This window comes from Megascapheus bottae, chromosome 1 (assembly GCF_031878675.1).
Source record: "Megascapheus bottae isolate mThoBot1 chromosome 1, mThoBot2.hap1, whole genome shotgun sequence".
Taxonomy (NCBI): Eukaryota; Metazoa; Chordata; class Mammalia; order Rodentia; family Geomyidae; genus Megascapheus; species Megascapheus bottae.
Window position 1 is genome coordinate 26,012,879 of NC_143509.1, and position 22,335 is coordinate 26,035,213.

The 22,335-nt window shown below is 48.3% G+C and overlaps 2 protein-coding genes across 5 annotated transcripts; both read right to left on the minus strand.

Annotated features, from left to right (window-relative positions):
* Positions 1-334: 334 nt before the first annotated feature.
* Positions 335-21,849, minus strand: Scamp4 (secretory carrier membrane protein 4). 3 transcript variants are annotated; one of them, XM_090338947.1, is made up of 7 exons: positions 21,776-21,849; positions 12,135-12,186; positions 9,697-9,825; positions 9,217-9,394; positions 7,150-7,248; positions 4,096-4,213; positions 335-859 (listed from the first exon to the last, which is right to left on the minus strand). In XM_090338947.1, exons 2-7 carry the CDS (start codon positions 12,139-12,141, stop codon positions 680-682), a joined length of 711 nt encoding a protein of 236 aa, XP_090195073.1. In that variant the 5' UTR covers positions 12,142-12,186; positions 21,776-21,849; the 3' UTR covers positions 335-679. The 3 variants fall into 3 exon arrangements, with proteins under 3 accessions (XP_090195073.1, XP_090195080.1, XP_090195090.1); XM_090338954.1 differs by lacking the exon at positions 21,776-21,849 and adding an exon at positions 20,733-20,818; XM_090338964.1 differs by lacking the exon at positions 7,150-7,248.
* Adat3 (adenosine deaminase tRNA specific 3) lies at positions 14,886-21,837 on the minus strand. 2 transcript variants are annotated; one of them, XM_090338936.1, is made up of 2 exons: positions 21,776-21,837; positions 14,886-16,386 (listed from the first exon to the last, which is right to left on the minus strand). In XM_090338936.1, the coding sequence occupies exon 2, from the start codon at positions 16,153-16,155 to the stop codon at positions 15,091-15,093; it is 1,065 nt and encodes a 354-aa protein (XP_090195062.1). In that variant the 5' UTR covers positions 16,156-16,386; positions 21,776-21,837; the 3' UTR covers positions 14,886-15,090. The 2 variants fall into 2 exon arrangements, with proteins under 2 accessions (XP_090195062.1, XP_090195052.1); XM_090338926.1 differs by lacking the exon at positions 21,776-21,837 and adding an exon at positions 20,733-20,816 and having other exon boundaries at positions 14,886-16,172.
* Positions 21,850-22,335: the final 486 nt, after the last annotated feature.

Here is a 22,335-nt window from a genome sequence, read left to right on the forward strand (position 1 = left end):
AGAATCCTGAGAACGGGACTCTCCTCAGTCACCCACATTGCCTTCACCAAAAGGATGGGGCTAGTTTTGGGGGATGCAAATGGAAGTTATTCCTGGGACCTATGGTTTGAATAGGGGAAGGCTACCTGTCAGAGACATACAGGAGAGTCAATTTAGAATCCCCGTTCCAGAGGAGCAGTCTGTCCATCCAACCAACCTTCCTGGATGGACAAACAGAATCCTATGTTCCTGGCGAAAAGTGGACCTCCCTCCTGCCATCCCTTTGGGTCTGTCCAGAATGGCACATGGAGGACCTGGCATCCACAGGGGCCCAAGAACCTAACCGTCTGGCCTCTTCCAAGCCAACTGAGGGCATGGGTAATGCAGGTAGAGGTTGAGACATGGCACTTGAGCCCAGGCCCCATGGGGGTGTCCAGCCTACAGCAGCCTTCAGCCTGGACCCTGGTGAGCTGGCCCCATGTGACATGGAGACAAATGCTGTGGCTGCCACATGCTAAGTGGCCACACATTCTCAGGAGCAACAGGCTGACAGCCGTTCACCAGTGCTTATGACAAATCCCTGGCATGGTGAGGGTTCAGGCCCATGGGGATGGCGTTTCAAGCCTCATAGTTCCCAGGGCAGGTGGCAGAAATGGACAGGATGGAGGAGGCAGGTGGCAAGAGGCCCAGAAAGCTCTCTCTAAGGCCAGTGGCTGCCACTGGCTGGGTAATTGGGCACAGTGGGGTATTCCGGCAAGCTGTTCCCTGAGAAGTTGTTGTACTGGGCCTCCCGTGATGGTGGGTTCCTCCAGGTGCCCATGCTCCACTCTGTCTGTGCCTTCTGGAAGCTTCCACCAGCCCCTCGGTAGATCCTGTGCACCTGTAGGAATGGGAGAACAGGGTAAAAATTTAAAAAAAAATCAGCTGCGTAGGGCGGTAGCCTCGGGCTAAAGGGCTCAGGGACAGCACCCAGGTCCAGAGTTCAAGCCCCATGACCAACAAAAACAACAAAAAATCAGTTGGCTCATGTATATGGCAGGGACACAACACGGCAAGAGCTGATTTTCTTGTTCCTGGCCCACAAATGTAGGAGCATGATCTTACTAGAACAGAGTGTATTATCTCCCATAAAATAAAGACCTACTCCAACTTGGCAGCTTCCCCAGAGCCACATACACCACTGGGACATGTCATTGTGCTGCCACATAATCCTTCTTGGGTTACCACTCCTGTCCTAGGCTCCATTCTATCAACCACTGAGATGTCTCAGACTACTTCCCAGGGGCATGAGCAAAGGGTATGATCACCTCAACAGACCATATATCACAGAACACACGTCAGAGAAGTGTGGAAGGTGGAGGGGACACTGGGGATATCATTATTCTTCAGAAAAGGGAGGCACTGGGAATGTGGCTTAGAGGTAGAGTGCTTTCCTAGCTTGCCTGGAGCCCTGGGTTCAATTCCTTAGTAAACAAAAAAACCAGAAATGGTGCTGTGGCTCACATAGTAGAGTGCTAGCCCTGAGCAAAAGCTCAGAGACAGTACCAAGGCCCTGAGTTCAAGCCCTAGGACTGGCAAAAAAAAAAAAAAAGAGAGAGAGAGAGAGAGAGAGAGAGAAGGAAGGAAGGAAGGAAGGAAGGAAGGAAGGAAGGAAGGAAGGAAAAAGAAAAGGGAAAATGTGCTTGTGTGGGGGGGGCTGATTTATGGCTAGAATCCTATTTAGGAGGCTGAGATCTGTGCATCATGGTTTGAAGCTAGCCCAAGCAGGAGAAAGTTCATGAGATTATTCTTCTTTTGTTTTTTAATTTTTAATTTTTTTTTGTCAGTTGTGGGGCTTGCACTCTGGGCCTACCACTTGAGCTACTTCTGGTTTTCTGATGTTAATGGGAGATGTCTCTTCTGTGCTAGCAATCCTTTGAACTGTAATCCTCAGATCTCAGCCTCCTGAGAAGCTAGGTTTAACAGATGTGAGCCACCAGGGCCTGGCTAGTCCATGAAATTTTTTTTTTTTTTTGGTCAGTCCTGGGGCCTGAACTCTGGGCCTGGGCACTGTCCCTGAGCTCTTTAGTTCAAGGCTACTGCTCTACCCCTGGGCCTGGGCATTGTTCTTAAGCTCTTTGGCTCAAGACTACCACCCTACGTCTTGAGTCACATTACCACTTCTGGTTTTCCAGTAGTTAATGGAAGATAAGAGTCTCAGGGACTTTAGTGCCCAGGCTGGCTTTGCACAGAAATCCTCAGATCTGACTCCTTATTAGCTAGGATTATACATGTGAGCTGCCACGCCCAGCTTTGACACTTCTTGATCAAGACTAGCACTCTGCCACTTGAGCCATAGCACCACTTCTGACTTTTTCTTAGTATATGGTACCAAGGAATCAAACCTAGCGCTTCATGAATGCTAGGCGAGGACTCTACCACTAGGCTACGTTTCTGGCCCTACGCTCCCAGCCTAAGTCCATGAGATTCATATCTCCAACTAACCACCAAAAAAGCCAGAAGTAGAGCTGTGGTTCAAGTGATAGAGCACTAGTCTTAAGGAAAAAAAAAAGCCTAGGATGAGTTCAAGCCTCAAGGTGGGCAAGAAAGAAAGAAACAAAGAAAGAGAGAGAGAGAGAGAGGGAGGGAGGGAGGGAGGGAGGGAGGGAGGGAGGGAGGGAGGGAGGGAGGGAGGAAGGGAGGAAGGAAGGAAGGAAGGAAGGAAGGAAGGAAGGAAGGAAGGAAGGTAGGTAGGTAGGTAGGTAGGTAGGTCAGGGCTATAATCAGAGTAAGCTTCCAAGAGGCTGAGGCTCAGTTGTAATCAGTGAGTACCAGGTACTCCCAGGGTGTCCACTGAACACATTAGTGGGGTTTTTGCAGTGCTGGAGGTGAACCTAGGGCCTCAGAAATGCACTGAGCAGCAGCCAAGCTCAATAAAGCTACTGTGGACAAGTCTCAGAGTAACAGTCCAGAGAGAGCAGACCCAGCACTTTAGTGACTGAGATTCTGGGAGAAACTGAAGAAAACAGAGGAGCCTGAATGGGCCCATGGAGGCCTCCTCCCTACCCACTACTCACTGTCCCGATTCTGTCAAAAAACACCCAGGTTCTGGCCAAAGATTCCCTTTTCTTTTTGTAGTTAGTAGGGCTTGAAGTCTTGGTCTGGGCGTTGTCCCTGAGCTCTTCAGCTCAAGGGTAGCACCACATCTCTACTTCTAGCTTTTTGCTGAATTGGAGATAAAGAGTCATAAGAGCTTTTTGCTTCAGTTGGAGATAAGAGTCATAAGACTTTCCTATCCAGGCATGCTTCAATCTCTGATGCTTAGATCTCAGTGCCCTAATCCCTAACTAAGATTATAGAGGGGTCTTCTGTTGTAACTCCACATTTTCTGTTATCATCCCAGTCACACAGTTCTTACCTTCCAGCAGGATCTGCCTGTCTCCTATGAACTGGCTACTAACGGCTTATTTCTATAAGGAAGATGGGATGCACTGAATCACCACTCAGGCAGACCTGAGGCTGTATGCTGTATGCTCAGAAATCTACCAGGCTCAGCCAGGTATAGTGGCTCATACCTGTTATCCTAACTACTCAGGAGGCTAAGATCTGAGGATCAAGGTTCAAAGCCAGCCTGGGCACAAAAGGACTGGAGATTCTTATCTCCTATTAACCTCTAAAAAAGGAACTGGGGCTTGGTTCAAGGGTAGGGTGGTAGCCTTGAGCTGAAGAGCTCAAGGACAGCACCCATTCAATCCCCATGACCCACAAAAAAGAAAGAAAGAAAGAAAGAAAGAAAGAAAGAAAGAAAGAAAGAAAGAAAGAAAGAAAGAGACAGACCAGGCTGATCCATGGTGCTTGGAGCACTTGTGGACCCAGGAGTTCCTAAGCCTAGACTTCCAGGATAGATGATGTGGTTTACTCTCAGCCACTATCCTTCTGAGTGTGGGATTCTGACACTGCCAGGAAGAGAGGCCACATGGCTGCCCCTCAGCCCCAGACACTGAGTCTTTGTGAGCTCCTGTTGCCAGGGATGAAGTATGTACATCCTATGTGACTCTCAAAGAGAAGACCTCCCTGACTTGACATACCTGGATGGAGAGGGGACAGGAAGAGTGGGGCCCAGGACAGAGGACTTACCTTCATGATCACAATGGCCATCAAGGTGGCTGACAGAGAAAACATGACAGCTGGAATCAGCATGACCACTGCGACCCCAACATTAGTCCTGAATGTTCTTATTGCTGCCAGCCAGCCACTGCAGGGGCAAGAAAGAAAGTGGGCCTGGGCACATCACAGACAAGGGACTGTTTGTCCTTCCTATGCAAACAGCTCAGACAAACCAGCAAAGAAAAGTAACTCATGGAAGAAGAGGGCATGGATCACCAAATAGCAATGACAACATGAAGTGGTGCTGTGACCATTAGTGAGGATGGATGTGTGAGCTCCAACATGGTTCTAACTGCAGATTTCACTTGTCAAACTACAGTCAAAAGGAAATAACAAGGGAAAGTGGTGCTGTGGCTCAAGGGGTAGGGCAATAGCTATGAGCTGAAGAGCTCAGGGACAATGCCCAGGCCCAGAGTTCAAAAGTGTGGCCTAGTGGTAGAGTGCTTGCCTAGCATCCATGAAGCTCTGGTTCAATTCCTTGGTACCATATACACAGAGTGCTGCCTTGAGGAAAGCCCAAGGACAGTGCTCAGGCCCTGAGCTCAAGTTACAACAACAACTAAAAAAAGAAAAAAAAAGGAACTAAAACATCGTATAAAGTATTTATCAAAATGAACTCTAGGAAATGGAAACAAGGGGTTATTTTTTCTTTATCAGTTTTCTTTTTTCTTTTTCTTTTTTGCCAGTCCTGGGCCTTGAACTCAGGGATTAGGCATTGTCCTTGGACATGTTTGCTCAAGGACAGCGATCTGCCATTTGAGCCACAGTGCCACTTCATGCTTTTTCTGTGGATGTGGTACCAAGGAATCAAACCAAGGGCTTTGTGCATACGACACAAGCACTCTACCACTAGGCTATGTTTCTAGCCCCAAGTTTTGTTTTCTTTTTGCCTTCTTCCCTGCCACCTGCCCCTAGTCTTGGGCTTGAGCTCAGGGCCTAATTACAGTACTTTGGTTTTCTCAAGGTTAGAAACCTACCACTTGAACCACAGCACCACTTCCAGTTTTTTCTGTGTATGTGGTACCGAGGAATTGAACCCAGGTCTTCGTACATGCTAGGCAAGCACTCTACCACTAGGTCAAACTCCCGAACCCTTCTTTTTGTATTGTTTGGAGAGACAAAGGGTGAAAAAATGCAGCACGGGTAATCACTAGGCACTTTGTTAAAAATGAACTATACAGGGGCCGTGAGTTTGGCCTAGTGGTAGAGTGCTTGCCTCGCATGCACAAAGACCTGGGTTCAATTCCTCGGTACCACATACATAGAAAAAAGCCAGAAGTGGTGTTGAGGCTTAAGAGGTAGAACTCTAGCCTTGACAAAGTCCAAGGACAGTGCTCAGGCCCTGAGCACAAGGCCAGGACAGGCAAAAATAAATAAATAAATAAATAAATAAATAAATAAATAAAAAGAAAAATGAACTATACAACTTATGGGTGGGGATGTAAGAGAAAAAATAGGAAAGAGCAAAGGAAGGGGTGACATCATACAAAAACACTTATTCTTTACTTGACTTATGTAACTATAACCCCTCTAGATATCTCCTTCATAACAATTTTAAAGAAATTAAAGGCCCAGGGGATGGGAGTTTGGCCTAGTAGTAGAGTGCTTGTCTAGCATGCACAAAGACCCAGGTTCGATTCCTCGGTACCGCATACATAGAACAAAGCCAGAAGTGGTGCTGTGGCTCAAGTGGTAGAGAGAGCTCTAGCCTTGAGGAAAGCCCAAGGACAGTGCTCAGGCCCTAAGATCAAATGCAGGACTGGCAAAAAGAAGAAAAAAAAGCAATCAATCAATCAAGCAAGCAAGCAAGAAAGAAAGAAAGGAATTAAAGGCCCAAAGCAAAATTAAAAATAAAAAATTTTTTAAAAGTTGCTGAATGCCTTGGCTCATGCCTGTAATCTTACTCAGGAGGCTAAGATCTGAGGATTGAGGTTCAAAGCCAGCCTCGGCAGGAAAATCTCTGAGACTCCAATTAACAACCAGAAAACCAGAAATGGAGCTCTGGCTCAAAGTAGGAGAGCCTGGGCTGGAAGCGTAGCCTAGTATTAGTGTGCTTGCCTAGCATGCACAAAGCCTCAGGGTTTGATTCTTTGGCACTATATACACAGAAAAGGTCAGAACTATAGCTGTGGTTCAAGTGGCAGAGTACTAGGCCTGAGCAAAAAAGTGTCCAAGGACAGTGCCCAGGCCATGAGTTCAGTCCCAGGACTGGCAAAAAAAAAAAAAAAAAAAAAAAAAAAAAGAAAGAAAGAAAAGAAAAAGACTTAAGATAAGGTTTCAACATTGTTAGTATTATGCCTCAAATCTCCAAATTAACTTTTAGGACTGGAAATATTGCTCAGTGGCAGAATGCTTGCTGAGCATGCATGAAGCCCTGGGTTCAAGTCCTCAGTATCACATAAACAGAAAAAGTTTAAGTGGTAGAGGGCTAGCTTTAAGCAAAAGAAGCAAGAAGGTGCGTCAAAGCCCAGAGTTAAAGTCTCACAACTGGCAAAAAGAAAAAGAAAAGAAAAACAATAGTGACAGAGAGAGAAAGAGAACATAGTCTAAACAGGGTGTGGTGGCTCATGCCTGCGATCCTAGCCACTCAGGAGGCTGAGATCTGAGGATCGTGGTTCAAAGCAAACCGGGGCAATAAAGACCATGAGACTCTTATCTCCAATTAACTACCAGACAACCCAAAGTAGGGCTGTGGCTCAAGGGGTAGGGCAGTAGCCTCAAGTTCAAGAGCTTAGAAACAGCGCCCAGGCCCAGAGTCCAAGCCCCACAACTGACCATAAATAAATAAATAAATAAATAAATAAATGAACATAGTCTAGTCCAGATGCACATGAAGCAGAAGCTTCCTGCCAGCAGCTAGCCTCTATAGGGAGCATCCTCCACTGGACCAGTGCCTCTCTGGACTGATTACAAGGACAGACCACAGGATACTGTTACCTGGGTCACCATGTGCATGGCATAGCTTTACAACAGCACACAACACATCTGACACATTCACACACAGGTACACTGTTCAGAGCTTACCATGTGCCCCAGCCTAAGCCAATTGTTTGAATGACAGTCAGGATGAACTGAGCTCCAAAGATGAAGAAAAACAGCATGAAGTTAAAGGAGCTGTCGGCTCTAGAAAGGGACAAAAAGTACTGCTGTGACAAGGATACCTGACAATTCTGTTGTTTCAAGAAATATTTTGCCTGGTGCAGTGGCTCACGCCTGTAATCCCAGCTACTCAGGAGGCTGAGATCTGAGGATTGTGGTTCAAAACCAGCCTGGGCACAAAAGACCGTGAGACTTATGATCTCTAATTAATCACCAGAAAACCGGAAGTGGGGGGGTAGCTTTGAGCTGAAGAGCTCAAAGTTCAGAGTTCAAGTCCCACAACAGACCAATAAAAAAAGAAAAAGAAATAGTATTTTGCTGAGTGCCAGTGGCACTATAATCCTAACTATTTAGGAAGCCAAGATCTGAGGATTCTGGTCCAAAGCCAGGACAGGAAAGCCTATGAGACTCTTATCTCCAAAGAACCACCAGAAAAACAGAAGTGGTATTGTGGCTCAAAGTGGTAGAATGCTAGCCTTCAGCTGAAGAGCTGAGGGATAGTACCCAGGCCCAGAGTTTAATCTTCATAATCATCCCCCAGAAAAGAAGCTGTGTAGTGGTGACTCATGCCTGGCTACTCTGAAGGCTGAGATCTGAGAGCTGCTGTTCAAAGCCAGCCTAGGCAGGAAAGTCCATGAGACTCTTTTTTTTTTTTTTTTTTTTGCCAGTCCTGGGCTTGAGCTCAGGGCCTGAGCACTGTCCTTGGACTTTCTCAAGGCTAGAGCTCTACCACTTGAGCCTCAGCACCACTTCCAGCTTTTTTCTATGTATGTGGTACCGAGGAATCAAACCCGGGTCTTCGTGCATGCTAGGCAAGCACTTTAACCACTAGGCCAAACTCCCGGCCCTCTTTTTTTTTTTTTTTTTGGCCATTGCTGGGGCCTGTACTAGGGCCTGAGCATTGTCATTGGGCTTTCCTCAAGGCTAGCGCTCTACCACTTGAGCCACAGCACCATTTCCGACTTTTCTATGTATGTGGTACCAAGAAATCGAACCCAGGTTTTCCCATACTCTACCACTAGGCAATGAGACTTTTATCCCCAATCCCCAGAAAGCCAGAAGTGGTGCTGTGGCTCAAAGGGGTAGAGTGCTAGCCTTGTGCAGAAAAAGTTCAGGGATAGTGTCCAAGTCCTGAATTCAAACCCCATGACCAGCTTAAAAAAAAAAAAAAAGCTCTAAGAACTCATCTCAGCAACAAAAGTTGAGGGCCAGGAGTTTGGCCCAATGATAGAGTGCTTGCCTAGCATACACAAAGACCCAGATTCAATTCCTTAGTACCACATACATAGAACAAAGCCATAAGTGGTGCTGTGGCTCAAGTGATAGAACTAACAATTTGGAGGTATAAGGTTCCAATCCTGGTACTAGCAGGGGAAAAAAAGAAAAAAAAAAAAAAACAAGCCAGAGCACGGTGGCTCACATCTATAATCCTAGCTACTCAGAAGGCTAAGATCTAAGGATCTCAGTTCAAAGCCAGCCCAGGTACTAAAGTCCATGAGACTCTTATCTCCAAGTAACCACTAGAAATCGGAAGTAGGACCATTGCTCAAGGGATAGGGCAGTAGCCTTGAGCTCAAGAGCTCAGAGACAGCACCCAGGCCCAACCTGGTTCAAGCCTTATGATAAAAAAAACAAAAACCAAAACAACAACAACAAAAAAAACAGTGCAGGCAGCAGCTAGATTTGGCCTGTGGGCTCTAGCTTGCTGACCCCAATATAAGCTGCCACAAAAGGGAACAAAAGAGAAGAAGAGCTCCTGTTCACTCCATCAAAGCCTATTTATTGTATACCAGAACCATTTTAGGCAGTTGGCACCAGCCTCCATTTGGTGTGGGAGAACTGGTGACAGAAACCAGACCACAGATGAGTGGCCAGTCACCCCAACTCTAAGCAAGACCATCAGCAGCAGAGATGTCCAGAAATACCTACAGGGAGCAAGTGTGACAAAACCTGGGTGCAGGCTTGCTCCTCCAGGCAGTTCCACTCACTCACCGGAAGGCTTTGTAAGCTGGTCGGAACCAGCACACGTAACCACATGGAGTAAAGAGCAGCAGCCAAAGGAAAGCCAGGCCAAAATTAGCTCCAGAATTGCCAGAATTAGCTTCAGAATCACCAGCAATCCACCAGACCAGGCAGGCGATGAGGTTGATGCCGAGGGTGGTACAGTAAACTGGAGTGCAGGGGAGAAAAGGGTGGAGAGGGCTAAGCAGGATAGAGGATAGGTACACTGGGACTCATGGGTTGGGTACCCACCTCCCTAGCTTCAGGACCTTCCAACATTAAGGCTTAGTTGGTGAAGCCACACTAGTAGTTCAGGCTTAGGATGCAGGGACAAGGGGAAGGCTGCTGTCCCCAGCTGCTCTGTCCATTGCATGATGAGACATTGGGAATGTAGCTTTTCCACAGAGGACAATACACAGTTCAGGCTCCCCACCAGCCTACCAGTTGGGTGCCAACAGCCCCAGGGCTTACACAGCCAAAGGCGGTAGATCCTCTTCACCAGGACCTGATGCTCAATGGGAATCTCATCAGCAAAGTCCTGGTAGAAGCAGGGCTTCAGCGGGATGAACTTGGGCAGGGGTGGAAAGTTGTTCTCCTTCCCTAAGGGAAGAAGACTCACAGGTCACAGTCTGTCCAAAGCATGTCAGGAAATCATCATCCTTTTCAAGAAGGTAGAGGATCCCCTTGGAACTGCAAGAAATCATCTGGTCTACCACACCTGGGCTCTAGCCTAAGAAGCCTCTATGTCAGGCTCCTTGGCCCCTGAACCATGAGAAAGTTTTTGTTGATTAAAATTTCTTATGAGGGGCCGGGAGTTTGGCCTAGTGGTTAAAGTGCTTGCCTCACATGCATGAAGACCCGGTTTGATTCCTCGGTACCATATATAGAAAAAAGCTGGAAGTGGTGCTGAGGCTCAAGTGGTAGAGCTTTAGCCTTGAAAGAGAAAGTCCAAGGACAGTGCTCAGGCCCTGAGCTCAAGCCCAGGACTGGCAAATAAATAAAATTTCTTATGAGCCAGATGCCAGAGGCTCTGTAATCCTAGCTGCTTGGGAGGCTGAGATCTGAAGGTTGAAATTTGAAGTCAGCCCAGGCAGAAAAGCTATGAGATACTTATCTCCATTTACCCATTGTAACACCAGACATGGCACTGTGACTCAAAGTATTAGAGTGCTAGCCTCGACCTAAAAAGAACAAGAACAGTGTCCATGCCCGGAGTTCAAGCACCATGAAAAAAAAAAAATCTCATGAATCAGGAACCAGTAGCTCATTCCTGTAATTCTAGATTCTCAGGAAGCTAAAATCAGGATCACAGTTCAATGCCAAGTTTGTGAGACTATTATCTCTAACTAAAACCACATACAGCCAGCTCGGTGGCTCACACCTGTAATCCTAACTACTCAGAATGCTGAGATCTGAGGATCTCAGTTCAAAGCCTGCCCAGGCACTAAAGAGTATGACACTCTTATCTCCAATTAATCACTAGAAAAGGGGAAGTGGAGCTGTGGCTCAAGGGGTAGGGCAGTAGCCTTGAGCTGAAGAGCTCAGGGATAACACCCAGGCCTAGGGGTAGGGTAGGTAGTCGTCTTGAGCTAAAGAGCTCAGGGACAGCCAGGCCCAGAGTTCAAGTCCCATGACCGCCCCCCCCCAACGCACATACAAAAAACACTGAAGTAGAAGTGTGCCTCAAGTGACAGATGGCCAGCCTTGAGTGATAAAACTCAAGCCAAGTTTAATTTCTGAGACCAGCAAACACACAAAAAATTTCTTATGACTCAAACTCAATAGTTACAATACAAACTCGTTAACAACTATGTGCAGGGAAGTCCCAGAAAGTGGAATTTGGGTTTCTCTAGCATTCTTAGATTTTCTAAGCCAAGAACTAGTGGCTCACATCTGCAAACCTTGCTACTCAGAAGGTTGAGATCTGAGGATCCTACTTTGATGTCAACCTGTCCTGGGCAAAAGAGTATGTAAGACCCTTATCTTCCATTAATCAACATAAGGAAAATGGAAATAAGAGAAAAAAGGTGAGGTATATGACCAGCTCAAGTACTCTAGGCCTGTGTGCACTGCAAGACAGATAAAGAGTCTAGCAGTGCTAGGAATGTGGCTTAGTGGGTGAAGTCCTGGGTTCAATTCCTCAGTATCACATAAACAGAAAAAGCCAGAAGTGGTGTTGTGGCTCAAGTGGTAGAGTGCAAGCCCTGAGCAAAACAGCTACAGGACAGTGGCCAGGCCATGAGCTCAAGCCCCAGGACTGGCAAAAGGAAAAAAAAAATAGAGTCTAGCAGACCCCAATGAGGACATCAGGCAGTGGGCATGGACAATATAGATCCCTTAAGTGAATACAGCATGGGTCTAGAAGTGGAGAGGACCAGCAGGGAGATCATGGAGGCAAATGAACTTCACCTGCTGCACTTGTTTTTGGTTTTTTTTGTCAGTTTTGAGGTTTGAACTCAGGGACTGTGAGCAACTCACAAGCTTTTTCCATTCAAGGTTGGCCCTTACCTCGATCCACAGCTCAACTTCTGGCTGGTTTTGGTAGTCTCACGGACTTTCCTGCCTGGACTTGCTTTGAATTGCCATCTTCAGATACCAGCCTCCTAATAACTAGGATTACAGGTGTGAGACATGGGTACCTGGTTACTCATGTCTGAGGCAGATGAAGATGACCACTGTGTGGCTCTGGCACTGTGGACTTGGCAGCTTTGCAGGTGAACACAGCTACACAACATACTTGTCCAAGGTGCAACAAGGCAAAAAAAGACCAGTTGCAGGCCTGGGGGTTAGAGCAGGGTGCTGGGAGAAGCCCTGGGCTCATAAAGAAGCTGCTGATATCCCTCCACTGGGGGCCATGTCCTAGAGAAGAACAGATCCCTTGCTGCCATGGCCTTCCTGGCAGGACTTACCTGACATTTCTTCTCTGGTTGATCTGGTGCCCTGGCTAAAGCCTGCAGCCACCTGAAAGGAAACAGGATGTCAGGGACCCCACAGGCGATAGGATGCCCATTTGTAGGCCTGGGTCCTAAGTGGGGCATCCATCATAACTAAAAGTCCTGTCAGGCTGGGTACTGATGGCTGTTATCCTAGCAATTCAGGAGGGTGAGATCAGAAGACTCAGAGGCAACCCAGGCAGACAGTTCTGAGATTCCACCTTCCAGTTAATTAGCCAGCAGAATATCAGACTAGAAGTCTGGCTCAAGTGCCACTAGCTGTGAATAAGAAAGCTAAGAGTGTGAGGCCCTAAAACTGCCATATTAGAATTTTTTTTTTTTTTTGCCAGTTCTAGAGCTTGAACTCAGGGCACTGTCCTTAGACACTTTCTCTCTCTCTCTTTCTCTCTCTCTCTCTTTCTTTCTTTGTCACAGGGCTTGAACTCTGGGCCTGGGTGCTGTCCCTGGGCTCTTCAGCTCAAGGTTACGGCCCTATCCCTGGAGCCACAGCCCCACTTCGTTTTCTAGTGATTAATTGGAGATAAGATTCTCAGAGTCTTTAGTGGCTGGACTGGCTTTGAACCAAGATCCTCATATCTCAGCCTCCTAGTAGCTAGGATTATAGGTGTGAGCCACTGCGCCCAGCTTTCTAGACACTTTTTGCTCAAGACCAGCACTCTGCCACTTGAGCCACAACGCCATTTCCAGCTTTTTCTGTGTACGTGGTACTAAGGAATCGAATTCAGGGCTTCGTGCATGCTAAGCAAGCACTCTACTATTCGACTATGCTCCCAGCCCCCCATATTAGAAAAAAAAAAAGGTGGGTGCTGGTGGCTCACAACTGTAATCCTAGCTACTGGAGAAGCTGAGATCTGAGGATTACAGTTCAAAACCAAACTGGTCAGAGAAGTTTCCTTGAGACTCTTGTCTCCAATTAACCACTCATATACTGGAAGGAAAGTGGCACTATGTCTCAAAGTAGTAGAGTACTAGCCTTGAGCAAAAGAACTCAGGGACAGCGCCTAGGCCCTGAGTTCAAGCCCCATAACCAAAAAAAAGAAAAAAAAAAAAGCCAAGTACTAATGGCTCATGTCTGTAATCCTGAGGACTGAAGTTCAAAGATAACCCAGGCAGACAAATCTAAGAAACTCTTTATCAGCAATTAACTAGCAAAAAGAAAACGTGGAACTGTGGCTTAAGTGGTAAAGTGCCAGCTTTAAGCAAAAAAGCTAAGGGTCAGGACCAACTTAAGTTTAACACTCTGCACTGGTGCATGTGTGTACATGTGTGCACACATACACAGCCTGGTATAAAGATCAATTTCAGCTGCTGCCTTAGCTGGTATCTCACAGTGAAGAGAGATCATTAGTGTTACTTTGCCTCAGAGCTAAACTACTTGTGTGAGCGCTAGCTGATACTGACAGGATGGGATAGGTCAGGGTTAGTCCTGGCACCTCCTCCACCCCAACTTTTGCCTGTGGACTTGTTTGCTCCAACTACCTCCTGAGCCCTGTGAGGCTCTACTTCCCACTGAGTCATCAAGAACTGAGATCAAACTCACTGCTGTGTGGGATGCAGTTGTTGCCCTCAATCCCCACAGAGTAAAGAATCCTGACATAGCCTGAGTGGTACCCACAACTCAGAGCAGCGCTATCCCCAAGCCAGCTTCCCAAGTCCTGGAAGGTGGAGTTGCCAATACAGTGTGAGGGGCAGGCACTAGGGCAGGGACCTGGTTCTCCCCAGTCCAGGTGGAAAGCTTTTAAGAATATCAACTTTCGGGCCGGGAGTTTGGCCTAGTGGTAGAGTGCTTGCCTAGCATGCACAAAGACCCGGGTTCGATTCCTTGGTACCACATACTTAGAAAAAGCCAGAAGTGGTGCTGAGGCTCAAGTGGTAGAGTTCTATCCTTGAGAGAAAAAAATCCAAGGACAGTGCTCAGGCCCTGAGCTTACGCCGAGGACTGGCAAAAAAAAAAAAAAAAAAAAAGAATATCAACTTTCTCCAGGTCATTTTGCTCAAAGCCACTAGCCTTGAGACCATCAGGGTCTCAGGATGGAATTCTCCAGTCTGGCCTCTCAGCTGCTTCCTATCCAATGCCTTTTCCCCCATTGCTTGCCCTTGACAGTAGGCACATCCTTTAGGAGAGATCCTAAAGCTGCCTAGTACAGGAAGGACCTATGTATGTGGAAGACTGACAGTCCAAGACCATATTTCCTTCCATGGCTGAGCCTGTGGTTCCTGTCTCTTTCCAGCCACATTTACTCTAGTACCACAGACCTCTATCCAGTACCAGCATGGCCTATCCTTCCTGGAGATGGGGCAGGCTCAGTCAGTCCTAGTGTCCTGACCAATGTGAGCACTGCCTGAGGCCAGGTACCAGACAGCTGCTCCGAGTCCCCTACAAACAGCAGATTCAGACCTCTATCCAATGAAATTGTGCCTGCCCCTTCTGGAGTGTTCCCACACCCTGCAACTTATGAAAGTGCAATGGCACCAAAGAAGCCTCTGGAGAAAACCTCTATTCAAAACTGACCTCTATCCAAACACACCTAGAACCTTCCAGACTTAGGGCATGCAAAAGTGCCACCTAGATCTTCTCTGCCTTGGACACACCCTATACCCCTGACCACAATCTGCTCAGTGAGTCTCCTTCCTGTTCCAGCCCCAGTACCCCAGCTGCTGTGACAGGCACCTCTATCCAGACAGAAGGTTGGTTTGGGGGTAGTTTATTTTCACATGTCATTGCTGTTTCCTGACACAGTCATGAAGGACCACAGAGACTGAAAGAGAACAGATCTGACTCTCAGGGCTGGCAGAAGTGTCGTGACAGTAAGCATGTCAAATAAAGATGGTATGAAGCTTCTGGAATCTCGGATGATGGCTGAAACTGGCCAGCAGCAGAGCAAGTTGTGGAAGCAGATGGGCACCAAGTCTAAGTGTCAGGGTCCAGCCTACTGCACTGGTCTTCAAGGACACCTCGGAATACCTGGAAGCGGTGATTGAGGTCAGATTGGGCATGGATACGGAAGCGAGTACCCAAGGCACCATCAGGTGAGGGTGCCCCATAGAAGACCCGCTGGATGCGAGAATGTACCAGGGCCATAGCACACATGGCACAGGGCTCTCGGGTGACATAGAGATCATAGCCAGTGCACACATAGGGAAGGCCATCCTCATCCTTGTCCTCATCCAGCTTGCGCACACAGCCTGCTTGTGGGCCCTTAGAGGTGGTGGCTGCAGGGGTGAAGGAGCAGGCTGGATAGGGCTTGAAGTCATAGGTACCTTGTCCCTGGCCCTGGGCCACAAGATCGATGCATACCATAACAGCATGCAGCAGGGGGTTGGCTGCATGGCTACAGTCATGGCCTGTGGCTAGTACTCCGCCTGAGGCTGGGTCCACCACAACAGCACCCACAGCTTGCAGGCCCCGAGCTGATGCCCGCTGTGCTGCCAGTATGGCCCGTTCCATGTACCTCTGCATTGCAGCCCGCTCCTGTGCTGAGAAGAGCTGTCCAGCCAAGGCACTGGTCACTTGCTTGTCCTCATGGAATGATGTGGGCCAGTGGATCCTAGCTTCCTCAAACTGATCCCTTGTCAAGGGTGGCCGGGCAGGCACAGGCACCAGAAATGGTGGCCCCAGGCCCTGAGGGTCCACGGCCTGCCTCGGGAGAAGCTCAGCCAGTGAGCATGTGCCTGCAGCTGGTCCTGCCAGGCACAGCAACATCTCCAGGGCATGGGGGCCACTGGCATCCCGGCTGGGCCGCACCCGCTTGAGATGTGGCTGGGCAGGCAGTGGGTAGATGGCTGATATCTCCTTGAGGAGGCGTGAGGTCTGGCGTTTGTCAAGAACAGGTGCAGCATAGGCCAGCACCAGCTCCACATTCCCGGACTGCTGCTCAGATAGGACTGGGAGGGCTTGCCAGGGCACTGGCTCTGACTCCAGGTTGCCAGTCTTCTCATTGTCATGCAGTTCTGTGAGGCCCAGGGCAGGTTCCATCCTCAACAAGGCTCCGACTGTGGAGATAGAGATTGGAGCAGAGCACTGTCCATGAGCTTTGGGAAGGCCTGGATGAGCTAGAGAAGTCAGTTCCTGGAGGCTCTATGAGGCTGAGCATGCTGAATGTGGAGACTCATTCAGAACTCCAGCTCGGGTCTGCACATCACCAGTCACCATCTTGCTCAAGTTCTACCAACTCTTGGGGTGCAGAGTATAAACATCCATTTAGCTCTTTTAAAAGATACAAAACACTGTAATTCATGTGCTATAAGTAACATATCTTTGTTTTGAGACAGATTTTTGTTTTGTATTCTAGGCTGGCCTGGAACTTGATCTTCCTGCCTCAGAGTCTCTACTGGGAGTACAGGCATGTGACATCACACCCAACATCACTTTTAAAGGGCGTATTCAGTAGATATATGGAGATGCACAACCATCATATTATGGGATTCCAAACACTGTCACCACTCTGTACACACACCAGTGCTAGGCAGCTCCTAATCTGCCACCTGCATCTCCAGAAGCCAGATGAATTGCTGACAGGCTGAGGCCAGCTTCAGAGCCTTTGGTCCTACAGCACAAGGAAATGAATCTGAATTCTGTTTACAGTGTTGTGAGTAGACCCTTCCCAGATGAGCCTACATGAAAAAGTGGCCTTTGCCAAGCACCCTTGGCTTCCAATGGGTAAGACCTTCATGAGTGGATCTAGCCACACTGTGACCACAAGCTAACAGATAGACATCTCTTAAGTTTTTAATTTTTAGGACTTATATAATGACAGAAAATGAATACACCAGGTTTGGGAGCTACGGGGCTACCTCCCAGAATAATGCAGTGTCTGCTGATGACCCAGAATAAATGATCTTCTTTCTCCAAGCAGTTTCTAAAAAAGACGCCAAGTCTACAAAGAGCTAGACAGAAGGCAAGAAAACACCATCCCCACTGGGTGCTGATGGCTCATATCTGTAATCCTAGCTACTCAGAAGGCTGAGATCTAAGGGTCATGGTTCAAAGGCAGCTGGGGCACAAATGTTCATGAGACTCTTATCTCCAATCAACACCTAGAAAACTGAAAGTAGTGCTGTGGCTCAAAGTGGTAAAATGCTAGCCTTGAGCTGAAGAGCTCAGGGACAGAGTCTAGGCCCAAGCCCCATGAACAGCCAAAAGGAAAAAAAGAAAAAACATCAGCACTCCCCAATCCCCCAAATGCTGCCCCTTCTCTTCCAGAGAGTCCCAAAGCCCATGCTTCCTATCCTTTCCCTTATCCCTACAGTCATGGTAGTCAGATGTACCTGACCCCCAAGACTCTCCTACCTGAAAAGCTCAGGGGCAGTGCCCAGGCCCAGAGTTCAAGCCCTATAACCGACCCTCAAAAAAATAATAATAAAAATAAAAAAAGCAGCAGCAGCTCAGAAACAGTGCCCAGGCCTTGAGTTCAATCCCCAGGACTGGCTCAAAAAAAAAAAAGAAAAGAAAAAAATATTTTGCAGGTTTTAACTGAAATATATTAGAAAGGAGAATTTTATACAAAAAACCAAAGTTATCTATGTGGCTTTTTTTTTTTTTTGCCAGTCCTGGGCCTGAGCACTGTCCTTGGACTTTCTCAAGGCTAGAGCTCTACCACTTGAGCCTCAGCACCATTTCTGGCTTTTTTCTATGTATGTGGTACTGAGGAATTGAACCCGGCTCTTCATGCATGCTAAGCAAGCACTCTACCACTAGGCCAAACTCCCGGCCCTATGTGGCTCTTTTATTATTACACTTCTAACACTGTTGCTTTAGATGACACTGAAATAAACTTGTTCTGGTTCAACTCAAATAGTGGTGTCTTGGAGTAAGCGGCCCTGGCTCTTCCCTGGGAAACTGGGGTGTGCTAATCATTTTACAATTGTGGCCTTCCCTCCACTTTAGCTGCCAGGCATCCCCTGGTGACAGATTCAGACATCAGCCTATCTTCGTGGGCAGGAACAGGAAGGAGGCTTGCCAAAGACAGCTTACCTCCATCCTACTCACTGGTGACCACGCAAACACATGTATGGGGTGGGGAACAGTGAGACTGGGAAGTGCAGGTGGTGTCTAGCATGCTTGAAGGGCCTAGTACCACCACACCTGCCGGTGCCTGAGGTCCCATGGCAGGCAGGGCCTACAACAGGGTATTGGTGCCCTCTGGATTTGCCAACCCATAAACCAGTTATTTTGGCTTACATGATTTGCCTAGGCCACAAAAGCTTTACTGTGTGCAGGGTAAAAGCCAAACATAGTCTCGTTTGTCCCCAAGACTACAATCTCTGACTCATGAAAAAACAAAACAAAATGACAGAGAAAGAAGACTGCCATGAAAACCAGCTTCCTGGGCTTTTAACTTCTGGGGTTGGTAGAAGGAGAGCAACTAAAGTCCCAGAGAGTCACAGGGCAGAAAAGTTCTTCTGGGTTTACTGCTGTGGTGGCTATTCAGGATAAGAAACAATGGTCCGGCCAGGCACAGTGGCTTACACCTGTAATCCTAGCTACTCAGGAAGCTGAGATCTGAGGATCTCATTCAAAGCCAGCCTGGGCACTAAAGTCAGTAAGACTCTTATCCCTAGAGAAAGAAAAGGGGAAGTGGAGCTGTGGCTCAAGGGATAGGGCGGTAGCCTTGAGCTGAAGAGCTCAGGGACAGCACCCAGGCCCAGAGTTCAAGCCCCAGGACCCAACAATGGGCTGGACAGCAACTCCTCTCTACTTGCTGCAGGTCCAAGAGGTCTAAGCTGGACAGAAGGCTAGGAACCCTCCCTTAATCAGACCCCAGGAGAACAATGAGCTGGAGGCCTGGGGTCCAGCAGAAATGGATCAGCAGGGCTGGGAATATGGGTTTGTGGTAGACTGCTTGCCTAACATGCATGAAGCCCTGGGTTCAACTCCATAGTACTACATAAACAGATAAGGCTGGAAGGGGCGCTGTGGTTCAAGTGGTAGAATGCTAGACTTGAACATAAAAAGCTCAGAGACAGTGCGAGGGCCTTGAGTTCAAGCCCCAGGACTGCCAAAAAAAAAAAAAAAAAAAGGATCAGTATCTTAAACCTGAAATGGCTTTGGAAGGGACAGAAGACGACATTTGTTCAGGCTGGGTGAACCAGCATGGTGAAATCCCTGGTGAATGCTAGGCTGAGCAACCTCTTAATACTCACTGAAAATAAATCTAAAATAGTCAGAGCTTTGGCCCTAGGTGTGCCCATTTAGAAAGCATACAGGATGCTGGACTTATCACAGAGGCTCCACCTGGCCCTATAGTCCCTAGCTGGGACATCTTAGGCACCAGTTGATCTTCTCTACCCTTGTTTCCAACCCTGTGCCATGGGAATCTGACCAGACAGGCATGGAACCACAAGCAGAAAGTGACAGAACAGGCCGGGAGTTTGGCCTAGTGGTTAAAGTGCTTGCCTAGCATGCACGAAGACCCGGGTTCAATTCCTCGGTACCACATACATAGAAAAAAGCCGGAAGTGGTGCTAAGGCTCAAGTGGTAGAGCTCTAGCCTTGAGAAAGTCCAAGGACAGTGCTCAGGCCCTGAGCTCAAGCCCAGGACTGGCAAAAAAAAAAAAAAAGAAAGTGACAGAACACATGCTAATCTAGGCACTGTCCTGAGCCACACTCAAATACTCCACAAAAGAACCCCAGAGTTCTCACAGGAAGTCCACATAAGGGCTATCAGAGGCAAAGGATCTATACCTGTGCAAGAAAGGCAGGCAGACCGGATGGTGGCTCAGGCCTATAATCCTAGCTACTCAGGAGACTGAGATCTGAGAATCTCAGTTCAAATCTACCCCAGGCACTAAAGAACATGACATTCTTATCTCCAATTAATCATTAGAAAAGGGGAAGTGGACCTGTGGCTCAAGGGGTAGGGCACTAATCTTTAGATGCAGAGCTCAGAGACAACACCCAGACCCAGGGGTAGGGCGAGAGCCTTGAACTGAAGAGCTCAGACAGCCCAAGCCTAAAATCCAAGCCCCATGACCTCCTCTCCCCCCACCCCACCCCCACAAAAGAAGGAACCCAAATAAAAGTATCAGCCAGTATTCAGTCTCATGACACACTTCATCCAGGGGACTGTTTATTTCAAATGCAGTTTCCAGGCTGAGTGGAGGAGCGCCCATATATTCTCCCAAATGAGTAGACTCATTGGGAGTCCAATAAAGCTAGTTTGGCCCAGTGGTAGACTCTTATCTCCAATTAATCTCTAGAAAATGGGAAGTTAGGCTGTGGTTCCAGGGTAGAGCGGTAGCCTAGGGCTTACGAGCCCAGGGACAGCGCCCAGGCTACAGTTCAGCCCAGGCTACAGTTCAAAACGCATGACACGCCCCACCCCCCCAAAAAAGCTGGAAGTGGTGCCAGGGCTCAAGTGGTAGAGCTCCAGCCTTGAGAAAGCCCAAGAACAGTGCTCAAGCCCCGAGTTCAAGCCCCAGAGCTGGCAAAAAACAAACAAAACCTACTTAATATGAATTTGTCATAAATGAATAATGTGTTTTAGCATTTTTCATGTAATTTTCAAATATTCAATGATGAGGCTGGGAATGTGGCTTAGTGGTAGTGCTTACCTAGCATGCATGAAGCCCTGGGTTGGTTTCCTCAGTATCACAGACACAGAAAAAAAGTGGAAGTAGTGCTATGGCTCAAGTGGTAGAGTGCCAGCCTTGAGCAAGAGAATCTCAGGGACCGTGCTCAGGGTCTAAGGACTGAAATAAATTAAAAAATAAATCAACGCTAAAAATAATATTAGATGGGCCCGGCATGGTGGGATAGACTTGTAATTCCAGTTGTCTGGCAAGAAGTGAAAGGATCTTTGTTTTTTAGTTCCAAGGCTCATCCAGACCAAAAACTCAAGACCCTCGCTGAAAAAAAAACTGAACTAAAGCAAAAACAGATGAGTGCTTGCCCTCTAGCAAGGGCACTTTTTATGTCAATAAAACTCAAACTTTAGCCGGCCCTGGTGGCTAATTCTTATAATCCCAGCTACTCAGGAGGCTGAGATCTGGGGGCCAAGGGTCAAAGCCAACCCAGACAGAAAGGTCTGAGACTCTTATCTCCAATTAACCACCAAAAAACCAGAATGGAGCTGTGGTTTAAAGGGGTCTTCAGAGTGCTGGCCTGGAGCCCAAGCCCTGAGTTCAAGCCCAAGAACGACCCAAAACCAAAACCTCTGCCTAAAGAAAAATTCCTGATGGAGACACGAAACAGGAGTAGAAACGTGGCAAACAGGCGACCGGGAAGCAGCGGACTGACCACCACCTACAGACGCAGGAAGTCCCGGAAGCGGCTGCGCGGTACGGGGTCTCCGGACCGGAATGCACGCGACGTGCATGCGCAAACACGTGAACGTGAGGGAGGGGGCGGAGGCAGGGTCGTGCAGTCTCAGGCGCAAGCGTAGTAGTGTTGCCGCCTGCGCACGCGCGTGCACATCCGCTCACATGCCCACCTACCCACCCACCTGGGACGCCACGCGAGCCTGGCCGGGCCCAACCCGACCCTCGTACACTACAGTCCCATATTCCACCCATGTCTAGACCACCTTCACCACCCCAATTCCTCTTTCGCGGAAGCCCGCACTGAGAGAATCCGAGCTCCCAAGGCGCCAGCTCACCTGAGGGATACTCGCCCAAGGGCTCCGCTTCGCGAAGTCCTAGCAACCGGCCCGCCCGCCTGTCACCGCAGAGCACGACGGGAGCATAGTTGAGGGGGGCGGGGCGTGCGCGAGACAGAGGCAGAGGCAGAACTACAATTCCCAGAAGGCTCTGCGTGCGGCCGCCTGGCTGCTCATCTCCAATATAGCACCTGCTTCCTCTTCCAGCCCGGCACCCTGGGCCATACAAATAACACAAGGCAAGTGTTAGGTTCAGGGTCTACCAGGTGATTGTAGGAAGCAGAAGGGCCTGTTGGGGGGAAAAAAGCGGTGGAGTAGGGATACCGAATATAAGAGAGTCGGTCTGAAAGCTCTAGCGCCTGGATCTGAATGAGACCAAGTTGCAGTAATGCTCTTCACCTCCTGGGGGTGACCGTGGTCTGGGGCCTGGGCCCCTTCCAGGTCTGTTTCCCTGTTTGTACAGTGGGAGAGAGAGAGACCTCTTGATTCATGAGCACATTTTAAGAGCAATTCCTGGGACTTAGGTATTTTCTCACCCCACACACCTGGCAATACCAGGA